This window comes from Pseudophryne corroboree, chromosome 2, assembly GCF_028390025.1.
Source record: "Pseudophryne corroboree isolate aPseCor3 chromosome 2, aPseCor3.hap2, whole genome shotgun sequence".
NCBI classification, from domain to species: Eukaryota; Metazoa; Chordata; class Amphibia; order Anura; family Myobatrachidae; genus Pseudophryne; species Pseudophryne corroboree.
The window spans coordinates 24,975,289-24,997,534 of record NC_086445.1 but is presented as its reverse complement, the minus strand read 5'-3'; the positions used below and the strand labels follow the sequence as shown (position 1 = coordinate 24,997,534).

The 22,246-nt window shown below is 45.8% G+C and overlaps 1 protein-coding gene across 6 annotated transcripts in view; it reads left to right on the top strand.

Moving 5' to 3' along the window:
* The window catches only part of LOC134993908 (olfactory receptor 52E4-like), a 186,371-nt gene that overhangs the window by 83,589 nt on the left and 80,536 nt on the right, over positions 1-22,246 (top strand). For 3 of the 6 annotated variants that reach the window (XM_063950910.1, XM_063950915.1, XM_063950914.1), the window contains one exon: positions 14,233-15,682. The exons of the other annotated variants lie outside the window; for them this stretch is intronic. In XM_063950910.1, coding sequence (XP_063806980.1) covers positions 14,233-15,207 — 975 coding nt within the window. In that variant the 3' untranslated portion in view covers positions 15,208-15,682. Of the gene's footprint in view, positions 1-14,232; positions 15,683-22,246 lie in introns of those variants that run through there. 6 annotated transcript variants of the gene reach the window in all.

Genomic DNA, 22,246 nt, shown 5'->3' with positions numbered 1-22,246 from the left:
AAAATGTCCACATAGAGGTCATTAATGATAGTGCTGGTTTATTATTTGTCAATATTTTTAAAGGGAGAGTTATGGGTAAACTCTTTGTCTTGAAGTATACTGAGTGTGTGTTGTAGCCTGCGGCGTCCCGCACAGCTGCTGACACTCTTTTTTGTCCTTGGAAAGTTCAAGTCCGTGTTGAAAAATATATATGCATATAAAAAGATAAGTGTGTAAATATAAAAATAGCAAAAAACTAAAACAAAAAACAAAACACAAAAACAAAAACAAAATCCAGTCGTGGGTTTCTTCACGGTTTGGAGTGTTAGGGGTTAATCAGGGAAAAGTCGGTTGCTCCGGACTGGTCTTTCTCTCTATACTCCGCTTCTCACGGTGTGTCCTGGTTCAGACACGCCTGGAAGCCAGAGGGTTCGAGAGGCTGACCTGTCTAGGGTGAAGGGGAAACTCTGTCAGTGCTCTGCGGAGCGACTTCAAGAGTGACCCCTGCCGCATACGGAGACTCACCTTCTGTTTCCTTCTGTTCCCCCGTCGCACCTCGTCACCGACTTCTTCTCTTGGTCTTTCTTCTGTTGCTAGGCAGCGTAGTTGGTTTCCGGGTTTCCCCGATCACGTGACCGGGACTCTGCTCCGTAGTGTGCGCTTGTTGTATGCTTTGTCTTTTTCAGTTTTGGATTGCAGTGTTGGAGCTAACACTGCAATCCAAAACTGAAAAAGACAAAGCCTACAACAAGCGCACACTACGGAGCAGAGTCCCGGTCACGTGATCGGGGAAACCCGGAAACCAACTACGCTGCCTAGCAACAGAAGAAAGACCAAGAGAAGAAGTCGGTGACGAGGTGCGACGGGGGAACAGAAGGAAACAGAAGGTGAGTCTCCGTATGTGGCAGGGGTCACTCTTGAAGTCGCTCCGCAGAGCACTGACAGAGTTTCCCCTTCACCCTAGACAGGTCAGCCTCTCGAACCCTCCGGCTTCCAGGCGTGTCTGAACCAGGACACACCGTGAGAAGCGGAGTATAGAGAGAAAGACCAGTCCGGAGCAACCGACTTTTCCCTGATTAACCCCTAACACTCCAAACCGTGAAGAAACCCACGACTGGATTTTGTTTTTGTTTTTGTGTTTTGTTTTTTGTTTTAGTTTTTTGCTATTTTTATATTTACACACTTATCTTTTTATATGCATATATATTTTTCAACACGGACTTGAACTTTCCAAGGACAAAAAAGAGTGTCAGCAGCTGTGCGGGACGCCGCAGGCTACAACACACACTCAGTATACTTCAAGACAAAGAGTTTACCCATAACTCTCCCTTTAAAAATATTGACAAATAATAAACCAGCACTATCATTAATGACCTCTATGTGGACATTTTACTTGTGAAAATATAACTATTCTGTGCTATTGTACAACATTGGAGAAATCCAAAAACCTATTGAATATAATTAACCTAAGCACACTCACATAAAATATCACTTTCACTGAGACAACAAAACAAAAGCTAGGACTGAGCGCTACACTATAATTCAACTATTTCAGCAAACTGTAGTCCGGTCACCTACAAGTGTTAGCAGCCCGTCCACACTTTGAGAATCTCAGTGCGCAGATAAACCCTATATTAGCATATATTTTAAGATGCTGTCTTAAGTGATAGATATATAATTATAAAGCATGCCCAAAGGGACATGAGTATACTGGGTCCTAGAGACAAAAGCTATGTCGATTTCTGCTTGACGTGTCCTGTAGAATATACATTGGACAGATGATGCCGACTTAAGAGGCATATGGAAGGCTGAGGATTGTGTGGAGAAAGGTTCTCGGGCCTGGTCTCCACAGTTATAGCTGGTAATTCTGATATTTTGCCTTATATTCCTGCACAGCCTAGGAAAGCACGACATTATTAAATGCAGCTTTTCGAATAAAGAAATAAGAAAGTCTGAGGTGCGTCCTTTCTTGTCAGAGCCGGGGGCAGAGGAAAGAAGCTGTAGAACACAGCTAGTCCCCAGGAACAGAAGTCCTCCCCGGCCTCTACAAAAAACCACCGCATGTCGCTGGGGCTCCACAGGCGGAGCTAGGCCCGGTGGGGACACGCCTTCGTAAGTTCAGCCACAAGTGGGTTCACTCCCTGTTAGATCCCTGGGCAATAGAAATTGTATCGCAGGGATACAGGCTGGACTGTGAGAAGATGCCCCCTCACCGAGGACCCGGCGGGCTTCCCCCCAAGAGAGGGAGCCAGTGTTAACTGCAATTCGTAAATTGCATCTTCAACAGGTGGTGGTCAAGGGTCCCCTCCTTCAACAAGAGGGTGTTATTATTTGACCATGTTATAATCCCGAAACCAGACGGTTCGGTTAGACCCATATTGAATTAAAATTAGAGATGAGCGGGTTCGGTTTCTCTGAATGCGAACCCGCACGAACTTCATGTTTTTTTTCACGGGTCCGAGCGACTCGGATCTTCCCGCCTTGCTCGGTTAACCCGAGCGCGCCCGAACGTCATCATGACGCTGTCGGATTCTCGCGAGACTCGGATTCTATATAAGGAGCCGCGCGTCGCCGCCATTTTCACACGTGCATTGAGATTGATAGGGAGAGGACGTGGCTGGCGTCCTCTCCATTTAGATTAGGAGAGAGAGAGAGAGATTGACCTGAGGCTGATACTGTAGAAGAGAGTGCAGAGTTTAGTGACTGACCACAGTGACCACCAGCAGTGCAGTTGTTTTATTTAATATATCCGTTCTCTGCCTGAAAAAAACGGTACACACAGTGACTCAGTCACATACCATATCTGTGTGCACTGCTCAGCCCAGTGTGCTGCATGCCTGCATCATCTATGTATATATTATATATCTGACTGTGCTCAGCTCACACAGCTTATAATTGTGGGGGAGACTGGGGAGCACTGCAGTGCCAGTTATAGGTTATAGCAGGAGCCAGGAGTACAAGACAGTCACATACCATATCTGTGTGCACTGCTCAGCCCAGTGTGCTGCATCATCTATGTATATATTATATATCTGACTGTGCTCAGCTCACACAGCTTATAATTGTGGGGGAGACTGGGGAGCACTGCAGTGCCAGTTATAGGTTATAGCAGGAGCCAGGAGTACATATTATATTAAAATTAAACAGTGCACACTTTTGCTGCAGGAGTGCCACTGCCAGTGTGACTGACCAGTGACCTGACCACACTGACCACCAGTATAGTTAGTAGTATACTATATTGTGATTGCCTGAAAAAGTTAAACACTCGTCGTGTGACTTCACTTGTGTGGTGTTTTTTTTTTTATTCTATAAAAAACTCATTCTGCTGACAGACAGTGTCCAGCAGGTCCGTCATTATATAATATATATACCTGTCCGGCTGCAGTAGTGATATATATATATTTTTTATATCATTATTTATCATCCAGTCGCAGCAGACACAGTACGGTAGTTCACGGCTGTAGCTACCTCTGTGTCGGCACTCGGCAGTCCATCCATAATTGTATACCACCTACCCGTGGTTTTTTTTTCTTTCTTCTTTATACATACATACTACTACATCTCTTTATCAACCAGTCTATATTAGCAGCAGACACAGTACAGTACGGTAGTTCACGGCTGTGGCTACCTCTGTGTCGGCACTCGGCAGTCCGTCCATAATTGTATACCACCTAACCGTGGTTTTTTTTTCTTTCTTCTTTATACATACATACTACGACATCTCTTTATCAACCAGTCTATATTAGCAGCAGACACAGTACAGTACGGTAGTTCATGGCTGTGGCTACCTCTGTGTCGGCACTCGGCAGTCCGTCCATAATTGTATACCACCTAACCGTGGTTTTTTTTTCTTTCTTCTTCATACATACATACTACGACATCTCTTTATCAACCAGTCTATATTAGCAGCAGACACAGTACAGTACGGTAGTTCACGGCTGTGGCTACCTCTGTGTCGGCACTCGGCAGTCCGTCCATAATTGTATACCACCTAACCGTGGTTTTTTTTTCTTTCTTCTTTATACATACATACTACGACATCTCTTTATCAACCAGTCTATATTAGCAGCAGACACAGTACAGTACGGTAGTTCACGGCTGTGGCTACCTCTGTGTCGGCACTCGGCAGTCCGTCCATAATTGTATACCACCTAACCGTGGTTTTTTTTTCTTTCTTCTTCATACATACATACTACGACATCTCTTTATCAACCAGTCTATATTAGCAGCAGACACAGTACAGTACGGTAGTTCACGGCTGTGGCTACCTCTGTGTCGGCACTCGGCAGTCCGTCCATAATTGTATACCACCTACCCGTGGTTTTTTTTTCTTTCTTCTTTATACATACATACTACTACATCTCTTTATCAACCAGTCTATATTAGCAGCAGACACAGTACAGTACGGTAGTTCACGGCTGTGGCTACCTCTGTGTCGGCACTCGGCAGTCCGTCCATAATTGTATACCACCTACCCGTGGTTTTTTTTTCTTTCTTCTTTATACATACATACTACTACATCTCTTTATCAACCAGTCTATATTAGCAGCAGACACAGTACAGTACGGTAGTTCACGGCTGTGGCTACCTCTGTGTCGGCACTCGGCAGTCCGTCCATAATTGTATACCACCTACCCGTGGTTTTTTTTTCTTTCTTCTTCATACATACATACTACGACATCTCTTTATCAACCAGTCTATATTAGCAGCAGACACAGTACAGTACGGTAGTTCACGGCTGTGGCTACCTCTGTGTCGGCACTCGGCAGTCCGTCCATAATTGTATACCACCTACCCGTGGTTTTTTTTTCTTTCTTCTTTATACATACATACTACTACATCTCTTTATCAACCAGTCTATATTAGCAGCAGACACAGTACAGTACGGTAGTTCACGGCTGTGGCTACCTCTGTGTCGGCACTCGGCAGTCCGTCCATAATTGTATACCACCTACCCGTGGTTTTTTTTTCTTTCTTCTTTATACATACATACTACTACATCTCTTTATCAACCAGTCTATATTAGCAGCAGACACAGTACAGTACGGTAGTTCACGGCTGTGGCTACCTCTGTGTCGGCACTCGGCAGTCCGTCCATAATTGTATACCACCTACCCGTGGTTTTTTTTTCTTTCTTCTTCATACATACATACTACGACATCTCTTTATCAACCAGTCTATATTAGCAGCAGACACAGTACAGTACGGTAGTTCACGGCTGTGGCTACCTCTGTGTCGGCACTCGGCAGTCCGTCCATAATTGTATACCACCTAACCGTGGTTTTTTTTTCTTTCTTCTTCATACATACATACTACGACATCTCTTTATCAACCAGTCTATATTAGCAGCAGACACAGTACGGTAGTTCACGGCTGTAGCTACCTCTGTGTCGGCACTCGGCAGTCCGTCCATAATTGTATACTAGTATCCATCCATCTCCATTGTTTACCTGAGGTGCCTTTTAGTTGTGCCTATTAAAATATGGAGAACAAAAATGTTGAGGTTCCAAAATTAGGGAAAGATCAAGATCCACTTCCACCTCGTGCTGAAGCTGCTGCCACTAGTCATGGCCGAGACGATGAAATGCCAGCAACGTTGTCTGCCAAGGCCGATGCCCAATGTCATAGTACAGAGCATGTCAAATCCAAAACACCAAATATCAGTAAAAAAAGGACTCCAAAACCTAAAATAAAATTGTCGGAGGAGAAGCGTAAACTTGCCAATATGCCATTTACCACACGGAGTGGCAAGGAACGGCTGAGGCCCTGGCCTATGTTCATGGCTAGTGGTTCAGCTTCACATGAGGATGGAGGCACTCAGCCTCTCGCTAGAAAAATGAAAAGACTCAAGCTGGCAAAAGCAGTAGCACCGCAAAGAACTGTGCGTTCTTCGAAATCCCAAATCCACAAGGAGAGTCCAATTGTGTCGGTTGCGATGCCTGACCTTCCCAACACTGGACGTGAAGAGCATGCGCCTTCCACCATTTGCACGCCCCCTGCAAGTGCTGGAAGGAGCACCCGCAGTCCAGTTCCTGATAGTCAGATTGAAGATGTCAGTGTTGAAGTACACCAGGATGAGGAGGATATGGGTGTTGCTGGCGCTGGGGAGGAAATTGACCAGGAGGATTCTGATGGTGAGGTGGTTTGTTTAAGTCAGGCACCCGGGGAGACACCTGTTGTCCGTGGGAGGAATATGGCCGTTGACATGCCTGGTGAAAATACCAAAAAAATCAGCTCTTCGGTGTGGAACTATTTCAACAGAAATGCGGACAACAGGTGTCAAGCCGTGTGTTCCCTTTGTCAAGCTGTAATAAGTAGGGGTAAGGACGTTAACCACCTCGGAACATCCTCCCTTATACGTCACCTGCAGCGCATTCATAATAAGTCAGTGACAAGTTCAAAAACCTTGGGTGACAGCGGAAACAGTCCACTGACCAGTAAATCCCTTCCTCTTGTAACCAAGCTCACGCAAACCACCCCACCAACTCCCTCAGTGTCAATTTCCTCCTTCCCCAGGAATGCCAATAGTCCTGCAGGCAATGTCACTGGCAATTCTGACGAGTCCTCTCCTGCCTGGGATTCCTCCGATGCATCCTTGCGTGTAACGCCTACTGCTGCTGGCGCTGCTGTTGTTGCTGCTGGGAGTCGATGGTCATCCCAGAGGGGAAGTCGTAAGCCCACTTGTACTACTTCCAGTAAGCAATTGACTGTTCAACAGTCCTTTGCGAGGAAGATGAAATATCACAGCAGTCATCCTGCTGCAAAGCGGATAACTGAGGCCTTGACAACTATGTTGGTGTTAGACGTGCGTCCGGTATCCGCCGTTAGTTCACAGGGAACTAGACAATTTATTGAGGCAGTGTGCCCCCGTTACCAAATACCATCTAGGTTCCACTTCTCTAGGCAGGCGATACCGAGAATGTACACGGACGTCAGAAAAAGACTCACCAGTGTCCTAAAAAATGCAGTTGTACCCAATGTCCACTTAACCACGGACATGTGGACAAGTGGAGCAGGGCAGGGTCAGGACTATATGACTGTGACAGCCCACTGGGTAGATGTATGGACTCCCGCCGCAAGAACAGCAGCGGCGGCACCAGTAGCAGCATCTCGCAAACGCCAACTCTTTCCTAGGCAGGCTACGCTTTGTATCACCGGTTTCCAGAATACGCACACAGCTGAAAACCTCTTACGGCAACTGAGGAAGATCATTGCGGAATGGCTTACCCCAATTGGACTCTCCTGTGGATTTGTGGCATCGGACAACGCCAGCAATATTGTGTGTGCATTAAATATGGGCAAATTCCAGCACGTCCCATGTTTTGCACATACCTTGAATTTGGTGGTGCAGAATTATTTAAAAAACGACAGGGGCGTGCAAGAGATGCTGTCGGTGGCCAGAAAAATTGCGGGACACTTTCGGCGTACAGGCACCACGTACAGAAGACTGGAGCACCACCAAAAACTACTGAACCTGCCCTGCCATCATCTGAAGCAAGAAGTGGTAACGAGGTGGAATTCAACCCTCTATATGCTTCAGAGGTTGGAGGAGCAGCAAAAGGCCATTCAAGCCTATACAATTGAGCACGATATAGGAGGTGGAATGCACCTGTCTCAAGCGCAGTGGAGAATGATTTCAACGTTGTGCAAGGTTCTGATGCCCTTTGAACTTGCCACACGTGAAGTCAGTTCAGACACTGCCAGCCTGAGTCAGGTCATTCCCCTCATCAGGCTTTTGCAGAAGAAGCTGGAGACATTGAAGGAGGAGCTAACACGGAGCGATTCCGCTAGGCATGTGGGACTAGTGGATGGAGCCCTTAATTCGCTTAACAAGGATTCACGGGTGGTCAATCTGTTGAAATCAGAGCACTACATTTTGGCCACCGTGCTCGATCCTAGATTTAAAGCCTACCTTGGATCTCTCTTTCCGGCAGACACAAGTCTGCTGGGGTTGAAAGACCTGCTGGTGAGAAAATTGTCAAGTCAAGCGGAACGCGACCTGTCAACATCTCCTCCTTCACATTCTCCCGCAACTGGGGGTGCGAGGAAAAGGCTCAGAATTCCGAGCCCACCCGCTGGCGGTGATGCAGGGCAGTCTGGAGCGACTGCTGATGCTGACATCTGGTCCGGACTGAAGGACCTGACAACGATTACGGACATGTCGTCTACTGTCACTGCATATGATTCTCTCACCATTGAAAGAATGGAGGAGGATTATATGAGTGACCGCATCCAAGTAGGCACGTCACACAGTCCATACTTATACTGGCAGGAAAAAGAGGCAATTTGGAGGCCATTGCACAAACTGGCTTTATTCTACCTAAGTTGCCCTCCCACAAGTGTGTACTCCGAAAGAGTGTTTAGTGCCGCCGCTCACCTTGTCAGCAATCGGCGTACGAGGTTACATCCAGAAAATGTGGAGAAGATGATGTTCATTAAAATGAATTATAATCAATTCCTCCGCGGAGACATTGACCAGCAGCAATTGCCTCCACAAAGTACACAGGGAGCTGAGATGGTGGATTCCAGTGGGGACGAATTGATAATCTGTGAGGAGGGGGATGTACACGGTGATATATCGGAGGGTGATGATGAGGTGGACATCTTGCCTCTGTAGAGCCAGTTTGTGCAAGGAGAGATTAATTGCTTCTTTTTTGGGGGGGGTCCAAACCAACCCGTCATATCAGTCACAGTCGTGTGGCAGACCCTGTCACTGAAATGATGGGTTGGTTAAAGTGTGCATGTCCTGTTTTGTTTATACAACATAAGGGTGGGTGGGAGGGCCCAAGGACAATTCCATCTTGCACCTCTTTTTTCTTTTATTTTTCTTTGCGTCATGTGCTGTTTGGGGAGGTTTTTTTGGAAGGGACATCCTGCGTGACACTGCAGTGCCACTCCTAAATGGGCCCGGTGTTTGTGTCGGCCACTAGGGTCGCTAATCTTACTCACACAGTCAGCTACCTCATTGCGCCTCTTTTTTTCTTTGCGTCATGTGCTGATTGGGGAGGGTTTTTTGGAAGGGACATCCTGCGTGACACTGCAGTGCCACTCCTAAATGGGCCCGGTGTTTGTGTCGGCCACTAGGGTCGCTAATCTTACTCACACGGTCAGCTACCTCATTGCGCCTCTTTTTTTCTTTGCGTCATGTGCTGATTGGGGAGGGTTTTTTGGAAGGGACATCCTGCGTGACACTGCAGTGCCACTCCTAAATGGGCCCGGTGTTTGTGTCGGCCACTAGGGTCGCTTATCTTACTCACACAGTCAGCTACCTCATTGCGCCTCTTTTTTTCTTTGCGTCATGTGCTGATTGGGGAGGGTTTTTTGGAAGGGACATCCTGCGTGACACTGCAGTGCCACTCCTAGATGGGCCAGGTGTTTGTGTCGGCCACTAGTGTCGCTTAGCTTAGTCATCCAGCGACCTTGGTGCAAATTTTAGGACTAAAAATAATATTGTGAGGTGTGAGGTATTCAGAATAGACTGAAAATGAGTGGAAATTATGGTTTTTGAGGTTAATAATAATATGGGATCAAAATGACCCCCAAATTCTATGATTTAAGCTGTTTTTTAGTGTTTTTTTAAAAAAACACCCGAATCCAAAACACACCCGAATCCGACAAAAAAAATTCGGTGAGGTTTTGCCAAAACGCGGTCGAACCCAAAACACGGCCGCGGAACCGAACCCAAAACCAAAACACAAAACCCGAAAAATTTCAGGCGCTCATCTCTAATTAAAATCCCTGAACATATACCTGAAAAGGTTCAGGTTCAAGATGGAATCGCTAAGAGCGGTCATTGCATGCCTGAAATGAATCGGGACATAAGGGATGCATACCTTCGTGTCCCCATTTATCCACCTCATCAGGTGTACCTCAGAATTGCGGTACGGGATTGTCATTACCAATTTCACCAAGGTAATGGCGGATATGATGGTGCTCCTGCGGAAGCAAGGTGTCACTATTATCACATACTTGGATGATCTCCTCATAAAAGCGAGATCAAGAGAGCAGTTGCTGGACAGCGTATCACCTTCTCTGGAAGTGAAACGGCAACACGACTGAATTCTATATATTCCAAAGTCGCAGTTGGTTCCTACAGTTCATCTGCCTCGCCTAGGCATGATCCTAGACACAGACCAGAAGAGGGTTTATCTCCCGATAGAGAGAGCTCAGGAGCTCATGACACTGGTCAGGAATCCATTGAAAACCAAAACAGGTGTTAGTGCATCACTGCACTCGAGTCCTGGGAAGGATGATGGCATCATACGAGGCCATCCCCTTCGGCTGGTTCCATGCAAGGACAATGGAACTTACTGGACAAGTGGTCCGGATCACATCTTCAGATGCATCGGTTAATCACCCTATCCCCCAGGGCCAGGGTGTCTCTCCTGTGGTGGCTGCGGAGTGCTCACTTTCTCGAGGGCCGCAGATTCGGCATTCAGGACTGGGTCCTGGTGACCATGGATGCAAGCCTCCGAGGGTGGGGGGCAGTTACACAGGGAAGAAAATTCCAAGGTTTGTGGTCAAGCCAACAGACTTGCCTTCACATCAATATCCTGGAACTAAGGGCCATATACAACGCCCTAAGTCAAGCGGAGTTCCTGCTTCGCGACCAACCGGTTCTGATCCAGTCAGACCGCAGGGGCTCATGTAAACTGCCAGGGCGGCACAAGGAGCAGGGTGGCGAGGATAGAAGCCACCAGAATTCTTCGCTGGGCGGAGAATCAAGTAAGCGCACTGTCAGCAGTGTTCATTCCGGGAGTGGACACGACCTCCACCCGGGAAAGTGGTGACTTCATCAGGAAGTCTTCACGCAGTTTTGCAAATTGATGGAAACTGCCTCAGGTGGACTACATGGCGTCCCACCTCAATAAAAAGATGAAAAAGGTTTTACGCTGGGTCAAGGGACTCTCAGGCGATAGCTGTGGTCGCACTAGTAACACCGTGGGTGTTCTAGTCGGTCTATATATTCCCTCCTCTTCCTCTCAGACCCAAGAGCTGAGAATTGTAATAAACGGAGGAGTGTGAACAATATTCTTTGCTCCGGATTGGCCAAGAAGAAACCGCGGCTGCGTTGGACAGCATGGCGGTTGAACGCCGGATCCTAGCGGAAAAGGGCATTCCGGATGCAGTTATTCCTACGCTGATGAAGGCTAGGAAAGACGTGACAGCAAGACTTTTTCACTGTATATGGCGAAAATAGGTTGCTTGGTGTGTGGCCGGGAAGGCCCTACAGAGGAATTCCAGGGGGGTCGATTCCTGCACTACCTACAGTCAGGAGTGACTATGGGCCTAAAATTAGGATCCATAAAGGCCAAGATTTCGTCCCTATCCCTTTTTCTCTCAAAAAGAACTGGCTTCACTGCCTGAAGTTCGGACGTTGTTACAGGGGTGCTGCATATTCAGCCCCTTTTGTGCCTCCAGTGGCACCTTGGGATCTTAACGTGTGTTGGATTCCTAAAATCCCACTGGTTTGAGCCACTTAAGACCGTGGAGCTAAAATATCTCACGTCGAAAGTGGTCATGCTTTTGGCCTTAGCTTGGACTAGGCGTGTGTCAGAATTGGCGGCTTTGTCATGTAAAAGCCCATATCTGATCTTCCATATGGAAAGGGCAGAATGGAGGACTCGTCCCCAATTTCTCCCTAAGGTGGTATCATCGTTTCATTTGAAGCAACCTATTGTGGTGCCTGCGGCTACTTGGGACTTGGAGGATTCCAAGTTGCTGGACGTAGTCCGGGCCCTGAAACTTTATGTTTCCAGGACGGCTAGAGTCAGAAAAACTGACTCGCTATTTATCCTGCATGCACCCAACAAGCTGGGTGCTCCTGCTTCAAAGCAGACTATTGCTCGCTGGATCTGTAGCACCATTCAGCTTGCACATTCGGCGGCTGGACTGCCGCATCCTAAATCAGTAATAGCCCATTCCACGAGGAAGGTGGGCTCTTCTTGGGCGGCTGCCCGAGGGGTCTCGGCTTTACAACTTTGCCGAGCTGCTACTTGGTCGGGTTCAAACACTTTTGCAAAATTCTACAAGTTTGATACCCTGGCTGAGGAGGACCTTGAGTTTGCTCATTCGGTGCTGCAGAGTCATCCGCACTCTCCCGCCCGTTTGGGAGCTTTGGTATAATCCCCATGGTCCTTACGGAGTACCCAGCATCCACTAGGACGTCAGAGAAAATAAGAATTTACTCACCGGTAAATTCTATTTCTCGTAGTCCATAGTGGATGCTGGGAGCCCGTCCCAAGTGCTGACTCTCTGCAATACATGTATATAGTTATTGCTTAACTAAAGGGTTATTGTATGAGCCATCTGTTGAGAGAGGCTCAGTTATTGTTCATACTGTTAACTGGGTATAGTTATCACGAGTTATACGGTGTGATTGGTGTGGCTGGTATGAGTCTTACCCTGGATTCCAAATCCTTTCCTAGTAATGTCAGCTCTTCCGGGCACAGTTTACCTAACTGAGGTCTGGAGGAGGGGCATAGAGGGAGGAGCCAGTGCACACCAGATATAGTACCTAATCTTTCTTTTAAGAGTGCCCAGTCTCCTGCGGAGCCCGTCTATACCCCATGGTCCTTACGGAGTACCCAGCATCCACTACGGACTACGAGAAATAGAATTACCGGTGAGTAAATTCTTATTATTTCACTCCAACCCGACGGCCATCTCAGACACCGCTCTCCCTCCCCCGTGCGGGGGTAAACGGCTGGCTGCACCACCATCACTCCGGGCTCTCCCTGCTAACACCATTATAGCGGTTTGGTTTTGGCGGACATAATTCATCTGTCCATCCCTGCATTAATTTGAGTGCTTAAAACCTTCTATAAGGACAATTTCTATTTATAGAAATTTAGAAACCAATATATGCCCGCATGGAACAAGGACTGTTTGGGACTTCCATATAACAAGTGAGTTATTATTGGCACACAGACCTATATGGTGTTTAAAAGAGTGTAATTATTACCACCATTGCTGAATACATAATACCGTTTGTGGCCAAATTGTCACAATTATTAAATAATACTTGTATTATTATAAATTCATTTGGATATAGTGATTCTGTACTGTATATATTCATGATAATTTATCTATATTAATTGTACTCCCGGGAGAATTGCTGTTAATTTTTATAATTTTTATAATAAATGTTTCTATCCTGATTGTTGAGCGCAACTTGGTTTCTGTCTGTATCTACTGTATATGTAGGCGATGTAGTCACGATCCCTGCGGTTGGCATTCCGCTGCTGGGATACTGGCGTAGGTATGCTGACCGCCGTTCTCCTGACCACCGGTCACGCATACCCAACCCTTCTTTTTACAGCAGCTTTTTCTAACTAATTATTTGTAACGTCTTATTATACTGCATGTGATCACCTACCATTGCTAATGATATTGTTTTTGGGGGTGGTCTTCAGTATGCCGGCGGTCGGGCTCCCGGCGACCAGCATACCGGCGCCGGGAGCCCGACAGCCGGCATACCGACACTTATTCTCCCTCGTGGGGGTCCACGACCCCCCTGGAGGGAGAATAAAATAGTGTGGCGCGCGTAGCGTGGCGAGCGCAGCGAGCCCGCAAGGGGCTCATTTGCACTCGCCACACTGTCGGTAAGCCGACGGCCGGCCTCCCGGCGCCAGTATGCTGGCCGCCGGCAGATCGTAGTGAACCCATCACACTACTGCTAATATATACTCCATATGTACATCTGATTCTATAATGTTTTCTCATTCTCATCTGGATGTTTATGTCATTGTCTTTTGTACTTTAGATCATAAATAAACCATTAAAAATAAAAAGGAGCAACTTACACATTGGTAAAACCATGTGGCACTGCAGGTGGGGTGGGGTGGGCCTAAAATGTGCAGAGTTTGGGAAAGGGGGCAGGGGTGCACGGTGTTGGCTTGTCCTAGCTTAAGTCTGCATTTCAGTGTATTAACAAAGCAGCCCAGTTTTTGTTTGCTACATGCAAAAGCATCTAGTGTTTTCCCTGCATGCAAAAAAACACAATAGATAAATTAAATTGTACGCCTTGGATTGTAACATGGTTTATTCCGGGAGCAAATTGCTTCTTTTTTGCTCATTGTTACCATTTGCTCCTATCCCCGAATAAGTCCAAAATGCCCCAGGATTAATAGCCCCTCTAACGCCTCTGTAGCTGACAATTTACTTAGTATAACGATTGCACTGTATTTCTGTCAACTGCTAAACTAAAAGACGTAATCGCTAACTTTCCTCTTCTTTTAATATTTGTTTTAGGAAACAATATTCCGAAGTATGCATATGCAGAACACAACACTCTCTCCCGCCCCAGTGCTAATCCTCGGGTTTGGGGAAATGACAGATGTGAATTACCTCTATGGTGTAATCACATTGGTTGGTTTCCTGATGATTTTTCTATCTAACTGTACAGTGATCACTACAATACTGTGCACTAAGACCTTACAGGAACCCATGTATATGTTTATATCAACGTTATGCGCCAATGGTCTGTATGGCAGTAGCGCCTTCTTACCCAGTCTGTTCATAGACCTTATTTCCAAGTCTCAAAATATTTCATACTCAGCCTGTATCATACAAGTGTTTTGCCTTTACACGTATGCAGTATGTGAGATCACCATGCTCGCGGTAATGGCGTATGACCGATACGTGTGTATTTGCAACCCTCTGCGATACGTAAGAATAATGACCTTAGCCGCGGCATACAAGCTGGTCTTTGCAGCCTGGGTCTACTCCATCACATTAATTACCGCACATGTTGTGCTGACGGCCAGACTTCCTCTTTGTGACAATGTCATCCTGAAGATCTACTGTGACAATTGGACAATTGTGAGACTCTCCTGCATTGATACAACAGTCAACAATATCTTTGGTGTCTTTGTTACAGTAGCATCAATCGGGGTGATGTCTTTACTAATTGCTTTGTCGTATATTGAAATTCTGAAGGTATGTTCAAAATCGAAGGACGTCCGTGATAAAGCCATGCAGACCTGTGCCCCTCAGCTGACATCCATTGTGGTTTTTGTCACTGGTTGTTTTTTCGAGATTTTGCTCTATCGCTTTGACCCAACCAGAGTTCCTTATGGGCTCAGAGTATTCATGTCGGTGGAAGTTATTGTGGTGCCACCACTGGTGAATCCTCTCCTCTACGGTTTCAAAATGAAGGCCATCAAAGGTAGAATTGGGCATTTATTTTACCTGTACAAACATAAACTGCCAGCAATAAATGAATAATAAAAATAAATCCATACCATGTAATGCATTTTCGAGAGAATGTAAATTGACACATTAGCGAAAGAATTGGTCTACAATTCAACCTACGTTATGCAAAAGTTCAACATTCAACAGTTTTACCGAAATGCAAAAATATTTGCTGACCATAATATGGTTAAAATTGAACTATCACTTTTTGAGTTTTTAGAGAGTTTAAAAAGGCAAGGTTAAAAAAAGAAATGTCTTTTGGTGGCCCAGCCTAAGTTCATTCAGTTCCCTGAGAACCATATTGAAAATTGTAGTCTAAGAATCGCTAACGAGCTGAATCACATCTGCTAGAAAGTTAAACTAACATTTTTTACGTGTGTTTGAAGATAGTAATTCCAAATGTTATAAAAATTAACTGTTTTGTATAGCTGGAAAGGCTCGGTAGACCTTCCAAACAAGCATTCCCATCTAAAGGAAATCCATTAATAAAATGTATATTGGAAAGAGATGATGAATAGAAAAAAGTTTGCTTGTCTTGGCAGGTCGCATGTTTGCTCAAAAACACCACATTCCAGATTGCGCTTTCAACACAGCCACATGTCTGATCATCTAATGCCCATCCTCCATCACGTTTCTATCCATGTAAATGATAAGTACACAGTGTAGTTTATGACCACCCTCATAGACTTGGAGATGTATGGGGAGGTCAACGTGGAATTGTGCAACCATTGGGGTTCCCAGAGGATAGTGCAATAAAGGCAAGTGTAGAGAAAATGAGAGGAGCAGACTGTGGTAAAGGAGTTTGAGAAAGGCCCCTTGTATGGATCTGAAATATTTCAGCAGTCTCTCATCCAACTGATGCACAGCACATCACCAATGACAGGATAGACTAGGACATGTCGGTGGCTCAAATTTTGTTTTGCAGTTTAATAACTCAGCATACAGCCCCCAGACACAGCCCATCCATATGAAACAGCACTACAGAGGTTCACTACAGCAGAGGATTCCCTTATAATGAAGCTAGCAGAGATGAACGGTAACATTCCGATACCTCAATCCATTTAGTGAACTGCATTTTGGCTTAAATTGAAATTTTATGGCTACTAATAATTTGTGTAGATATGTATACCCCACATTAAGTGATTCTATATGACCTTAGTGGGTAAACTCCTTTTAACAACTATTTAATTGTCCTTTAAATATAAACTCTTCGATATTTATGCACTAACCAAGTGGTTCCCAAACTGGGTGCCATGGATGCTTTGAGACTTGCCAGGAACATTGTGACTTAAGGATGCTCTGAGACTTGCCAGGAACATTGTGACTTAAGGATGCTCTGAGACTTGCCAGGAACATTGTGATTTAAGGATGCTCTGAGACTTGCCAGGAACCGTCTCATCCTGAGGAGGGGAAGATGTCAATCCAGGACTACAGCCTGCTAAGAGACTATTGCATCATGGCTTGTCCTGAGGAAGAAGAGACCCCTCTACTTCTTACCTTCTCCCCATGTGTGTGTGTTCAACCACGGCTTCCGACTTTTGTGGCCCCCACCCTCCTTTTCTTCACATTGCCTGATGTTTTGTTGATGTGTTTTTCTATTTATTCACCTCTCCCTTGTGTCTGTCTGTCAAAAAAGCTTTGGGCATGTGATTCCCTTCCTTGCCCTTTTCCTCCACTACACTTAATGACCTCGTTGACTGTTGTTTTGTTTACGTAATGAGCGACTAGTGCAGGGCATGATGTATAGTGTAGGATATCTTATTCCGTATATAGTACTGTCTTAGAATGTATGAATGATCATGTTTTGTGGTGTATTGTGTTTGAGCTGTGCTGTGACACAATGCACTTGTATGTAATGTTTGTGTAATTTTTTGCTATCTTTATGCACATAAAGAATGCTTTTTTCAACAAAAAAAATAAGTATAGATTTTAGTATTGAGGGCTGGGAGAGAGGAAGCCCATAAATGAGGAGAATGCAATAGACCATGCAGTAAATGACACGTGCGTGGATGAGTGTTTTGCTGATTCTAGAGATATTGAGAAGGTGAAGCCACCATGTCTGTCAGATAGACTGGATGCAGGAAGTGAAGAAGAGGGTAGAGTTAATGAAAATTCCCAGGCAGCAGACTTGGGGAGCAGAGGTGAAGATATTCCTGTCAGCAAGTAGAGAGAGAGGGGAAGTGGATACGTACTGGTTGTGGGAAATACAATGAGTTTGGATTTGTACATATTCAGTTTGAGAAAGCACTGAGACATCCAGGTGTGAAAAAGCAGAGAGATAGAGACACGAGAGGAAAGAGGAAGAAAGGACGAAGCATCAGAAGTAGATTTTGGTGCTATGAGCATAGAGGTGGTATTGGAGTCTGAGGGAGGTCTGATGAGGTTTCCAAACAATGAGGAGTGATGATAGAGAAGAGGACCCATAACAGAGGAGGATGGGTAGAGAGAAATGACCATAGGTTTAGCTGTGAGGAGATCAAGGAGAGAGTGGGAGGAGAGGAAAGTAATGAGGAAGTGACCGATAATCCAATCAAATTTCCTGGAGGCAAAGAAGTGGAAAAAGATAGGTAGAGGGTCTGATTCTGAATTTGGAGTGAAGCAAAAAAGAACAAGTAACTGTTAGAGATGAGTGGGTTTGGTTCTCCGAGAACCGAACCCCCCCGAACTCCACGTGGTTTTCACGGGTCCGAGGCAGGCTCGGTTCTTCCCGCCTGACTCGGAAAACCCGAACGAGGCAAAACGTCATCATCCCGCTGTCAGATTCTAGCGAGATTCGGATTCCATATAAAGAGCCACGCGTCGCCGCCATTTTCACCCGTGCATTGTAGAGAGAGCAGAGAGGACGTGGATACGTTCTCATAGTGGCAAATCTCAATATCAGTGCTCAGTATCAGTGTCTTTCTTGTGCTGCATCTTGCTGCTCAGTGTCAGTTCTTCTCAGTAGTATCATCATCAGTGCTCAGTATCACTGCTCATTGTCTTGTGCTGCATTGTGGTGCTCAGTAATACTACAGTACATTACTAATATACTAGTCCAGTGTCTTCTGCTGTATCTTGCTGCTCAGTGTCAGTTCTTCTCAGTAGTATCATCATCAGTGCTCAGTATCACTGCTCATTGTCTTGTGCTGCATTGTGGTGCTCAGTAGTACTACAGTACATTACTAATATACTAGTCCAGTGTCTTGTGCTGCATCTTGCTGCTGTAGGGTGCTGTGGTAGTGTTGTGTCACTGTTCATAGGTCATCATCATTCCAGTCACAGTGGTATCTGGTATCTATCTCGTGGTATCTAATTCCAGACATTACTGCTGTCTAATTCCAGATATATTACTGGCATATAATTCCACACATTAAAAAATGGAGAACAAAAATTTGGAGGGTAAAATAGGGAAAGATCAAGATCAACTGCCACCTGGTTCTGAAGCTGCTGCCACTAGTCATGGCAGAGACGATTCAATGACATCATCGTTGTCTGCCAAGGCCGATGCCCAATGTCATAGTAGAGAGCATGTAAAATCCAAAAAGCAAAAGTTCAGTAAAATGACCCAAAAATCTAAATTAAAATCATCTGAGGAGTAGCGAATATGCCATTTACGACATGGAGTGGCAAGGAACGGCTAAGGCCTTCTCCTATGTTCCTCATGACTAGTGGTTCAGCTTCACATGATGATGGAAGCACTCATCCTCCCGCTAGAAAAATGAAAAGAGTTAACCTGGCAAAAGCACAGCAAAGAACTGTGCATTCTTCTAAATCACAAATCCCCAAGGAGAGTCCAATTGTGTTGGTTGCGATGCCTGACCTTCCCAACACTAGATGGGAAGAGGTGGCTCCTTCCACCATTTGCACGCCCCCTGCAAGTGCTGGAAGGAGCACCCACAGTCCAGTTCCTGATTTTCAAATTGAAGATGTCACTGTTGAAGTACACCAGGATAAGGATATTGGTGTTGCTGGCCCTGAGGAGGAAATTGACGAGGAGGATTCTGATGGTGAGGTGGTTTGTTTAAGTCAGGCCCCCGGGGAGACACCTGTTGTCCGTGGGATGAATAAGGCCATTGACATGCCTGGTCAAATTAAAAAAAAAAATCACCTCTTCGGTGTGGAATTATTTCAACAGAAATGCGGACAACAGGTGTCAAGCTGTAATAAGTAGGGGTAAGGACGTTAACCACCTAGGAACATCCTCCCTTATATGTCACCTGGAGCGCATTCATCAGAAGTCATTGATAAGTTCAAAAACTTTGGGTGACAGCGGAAGCAGTCCACTGACCACTAAATCCCTTCCTCTTGTAACCAAGCTCCTGCAAACCACACCACCAACTCCCTCAATGTCAATTTCCTCCTTAGACAGGAACGCCAATAGTCCTGCAGGCCATGTCACTGGCAAGTCTGCCGAGTCCTCTCCTGCCTGGGATTCCTCCGATGCATCCTTGAGTGGAACGCCTACTGCTGCTGTTGCTGCTGGCGCTGCTGTTGTTGCTGCTGGGAGTCGATCGTCATCTCAGAGGGGAAGTCGGAAGACCACTTGTACTACTTCCAGTAAGCAATTGACTGTCCAACAGTCCTTTGCGAGGAAGATGAAATATCACAGCAGTCATCCTGCTGCAAAGCGGATAACTGAGGCCTTGACAACTATGTTGGTGTTAGACGTGTGTCCGGTATCCACCGTTACTTCACAGGGACTTAGAAAATTGCTTGATGTAGTGTGTCCCCGGTACCAAATCCCATCTAGGTTCCACTTCTCTAGGCAGGCGATCCCGAGAATATACACAGACGTCAGAAAAAGTGTCCTCAGTGTCCTAAAAAATGCAGTTGTACCCACTGTCCACTTAACCATGGACATGTGGACAAGTGGAGCAGGGCAGACTCAGGACTATATGACTGTGACAGCCCACTGGGTAGATGTATTGCCTCCCGCAGCAACAACAGTGGCAGCACCAGTAGCAGCATCTTGCAAACGCCAACTCGTTCCTAGGTAGGCTACGCTTTGTATCACCACTTTCCATAAATGGCACACAGCTGACAACCTCTTACGGAAACTGAGGAACATCATCGCAGAATGGCTTACCCCAAATTGGACTCTCTTGGGGATTTGTGATATCGGACAATGCCACCAATATTGTGCGTGCATTACATCTTGGCAAATTCCAGCACGTCCCATGTTTTTCACATACAATTAATTTGGTGGTGCAGAATTTTCTGAAAAACGACAGGGGCATGCAGAAGATGCTGAGGAGCAGCAAAAGGCCATTCAAGCCTATACATCTGCCTACGATATAGGCAAAGGAGGGGGAATGCACATGACTCAAGCGCAGTGGAGAATTATTTCCATGTTGTGCAAGGTTATCCATCCCTTTGAACTTGCCACACGTGAAGTCAGTTCAGACACTGCCAGCCTAAGTCAGGTCATTTCCCTCATCAGGCTTTTGCAGAAGCAGCTGGAGAGATTGAAAGAGGAGCTAAATTAGAGCGATTCCGCTAGGCATGTGGGACTTGTGGATGGAGCCCTTCATTCGTTTAACCAGGATTCACGGGTGGTCAATCTGTTGAAATCAGAGCACTACATTTTGGCCACTGTGCTCGATCCTAGGTTTAAAGCCTACGTTGTATCTCTCTTTCCGGCAGACACAAGTGTGCAGATGTTCAAAGACCTGCTGGTGAGACAATTGTCAAGTCAAGCGGAACGTGACCTGCCAACAGCTCCTCCTTCATTTTCTACCGCCACTGAAGCTGCCAGGAAAAGGATAACATTTCCAAACCCACCTGCTGGCGGTGATGCAGGGCAGTCAGGAGCGAGTGCTGACATCTGGTCCAGACTGAAGGACCTACCAACGATTACTGATATGTCGTCTACTGTCACTGCATATGATTCTGTCACCATTGAAAGAATGGTGGAGGATTATATGAGTGACAGCATCACTGTAGGCATGTCAGACAGTCCGCACGTATACTGGCAGGTAAAAGAGGCAATTTGGAGGCCCTTGCACAAACTGGCTTTATTTTACCTAAATTGCCCCCCCTCCAGTGTGTACTTCGAAAGAGTGTTTAGTGCAGCCGGTAACCTTGTCAGCAATCGGTGTACAAGGCTACTTCCAGAAAATGTGGAGAAGATGATGTTCATCAAAATGAATTATAATCAATTCCTCCGTGGAGACATTTACCAGCAATTGCCTCCAGAAAGTACACGGGGATCTGAGATGGTGGATTCCAGTGGGGACGAATTAATAATCTGTGAGGAGGGGGATGTACACAGTGAAAAGGGTGAGGAATCGGAGGATGAGGAGGAGGTGGACATCTTGCCTCTGTAGAGCCAGTTTGTGCAAGGAGAGATTGATTGCTTCTTTTTTTGGTGGGGGCCCAAACCAACCAGTCATTTCAGCCACAGTCGTGTGGCAGACCCTGTCGCTGAAATGATGGGTTCGTTAAAGTGTGCATGTGCTGTTTATACAACATAATGGTGGGTGGGAGGACAATTCCACCTTGCATCTCTTTTTTTATTTATCTTTGCATCATGTGCTGTTTGGGGACTATTTTTTTATGTGCCATCCTGCCTGACACTGCAGTGCTACTCCTAGATGGGCCAGGTGTTTGTGCTGCCCAGTTGGGTCGCATAGCTTAGTCATCCAGCGACCTCAGTGCAAATTTTAGGACTAAAAATAATATTGTGAGGTGTGAGGTGTTCAGAATAGACTGGAAATTAGTGGAAATTATGGTTATTGAGGTTAATAATACTATGGGATCAAAATGACCCCCAAATTCTTTGATTTAAGCTGTTTTTGAGGGTTTTTTGAAAAAAAAACCACCCAAATCCAAAACGCATCAGAATCCGACAAAAATACGAAAGGGTGGTTTTGCCAAAACGCGTCTGAATCCAAAACACGGGCGCGGAACCGAATCCAAAACCAAAACACAAAACACAAAAAGTGCCAGCCGCACATCTCTAGTAACTGTGCGTTTGCACAAACCACGCTGCAATACAAGGGAGACAAATACATGTATTATGTGGTGATGTGCACCGGACATTTTTCGGGTTTTGTGTTTTGGTTTTGGATTCGGTTCCGTGGCCGTGTTTTGG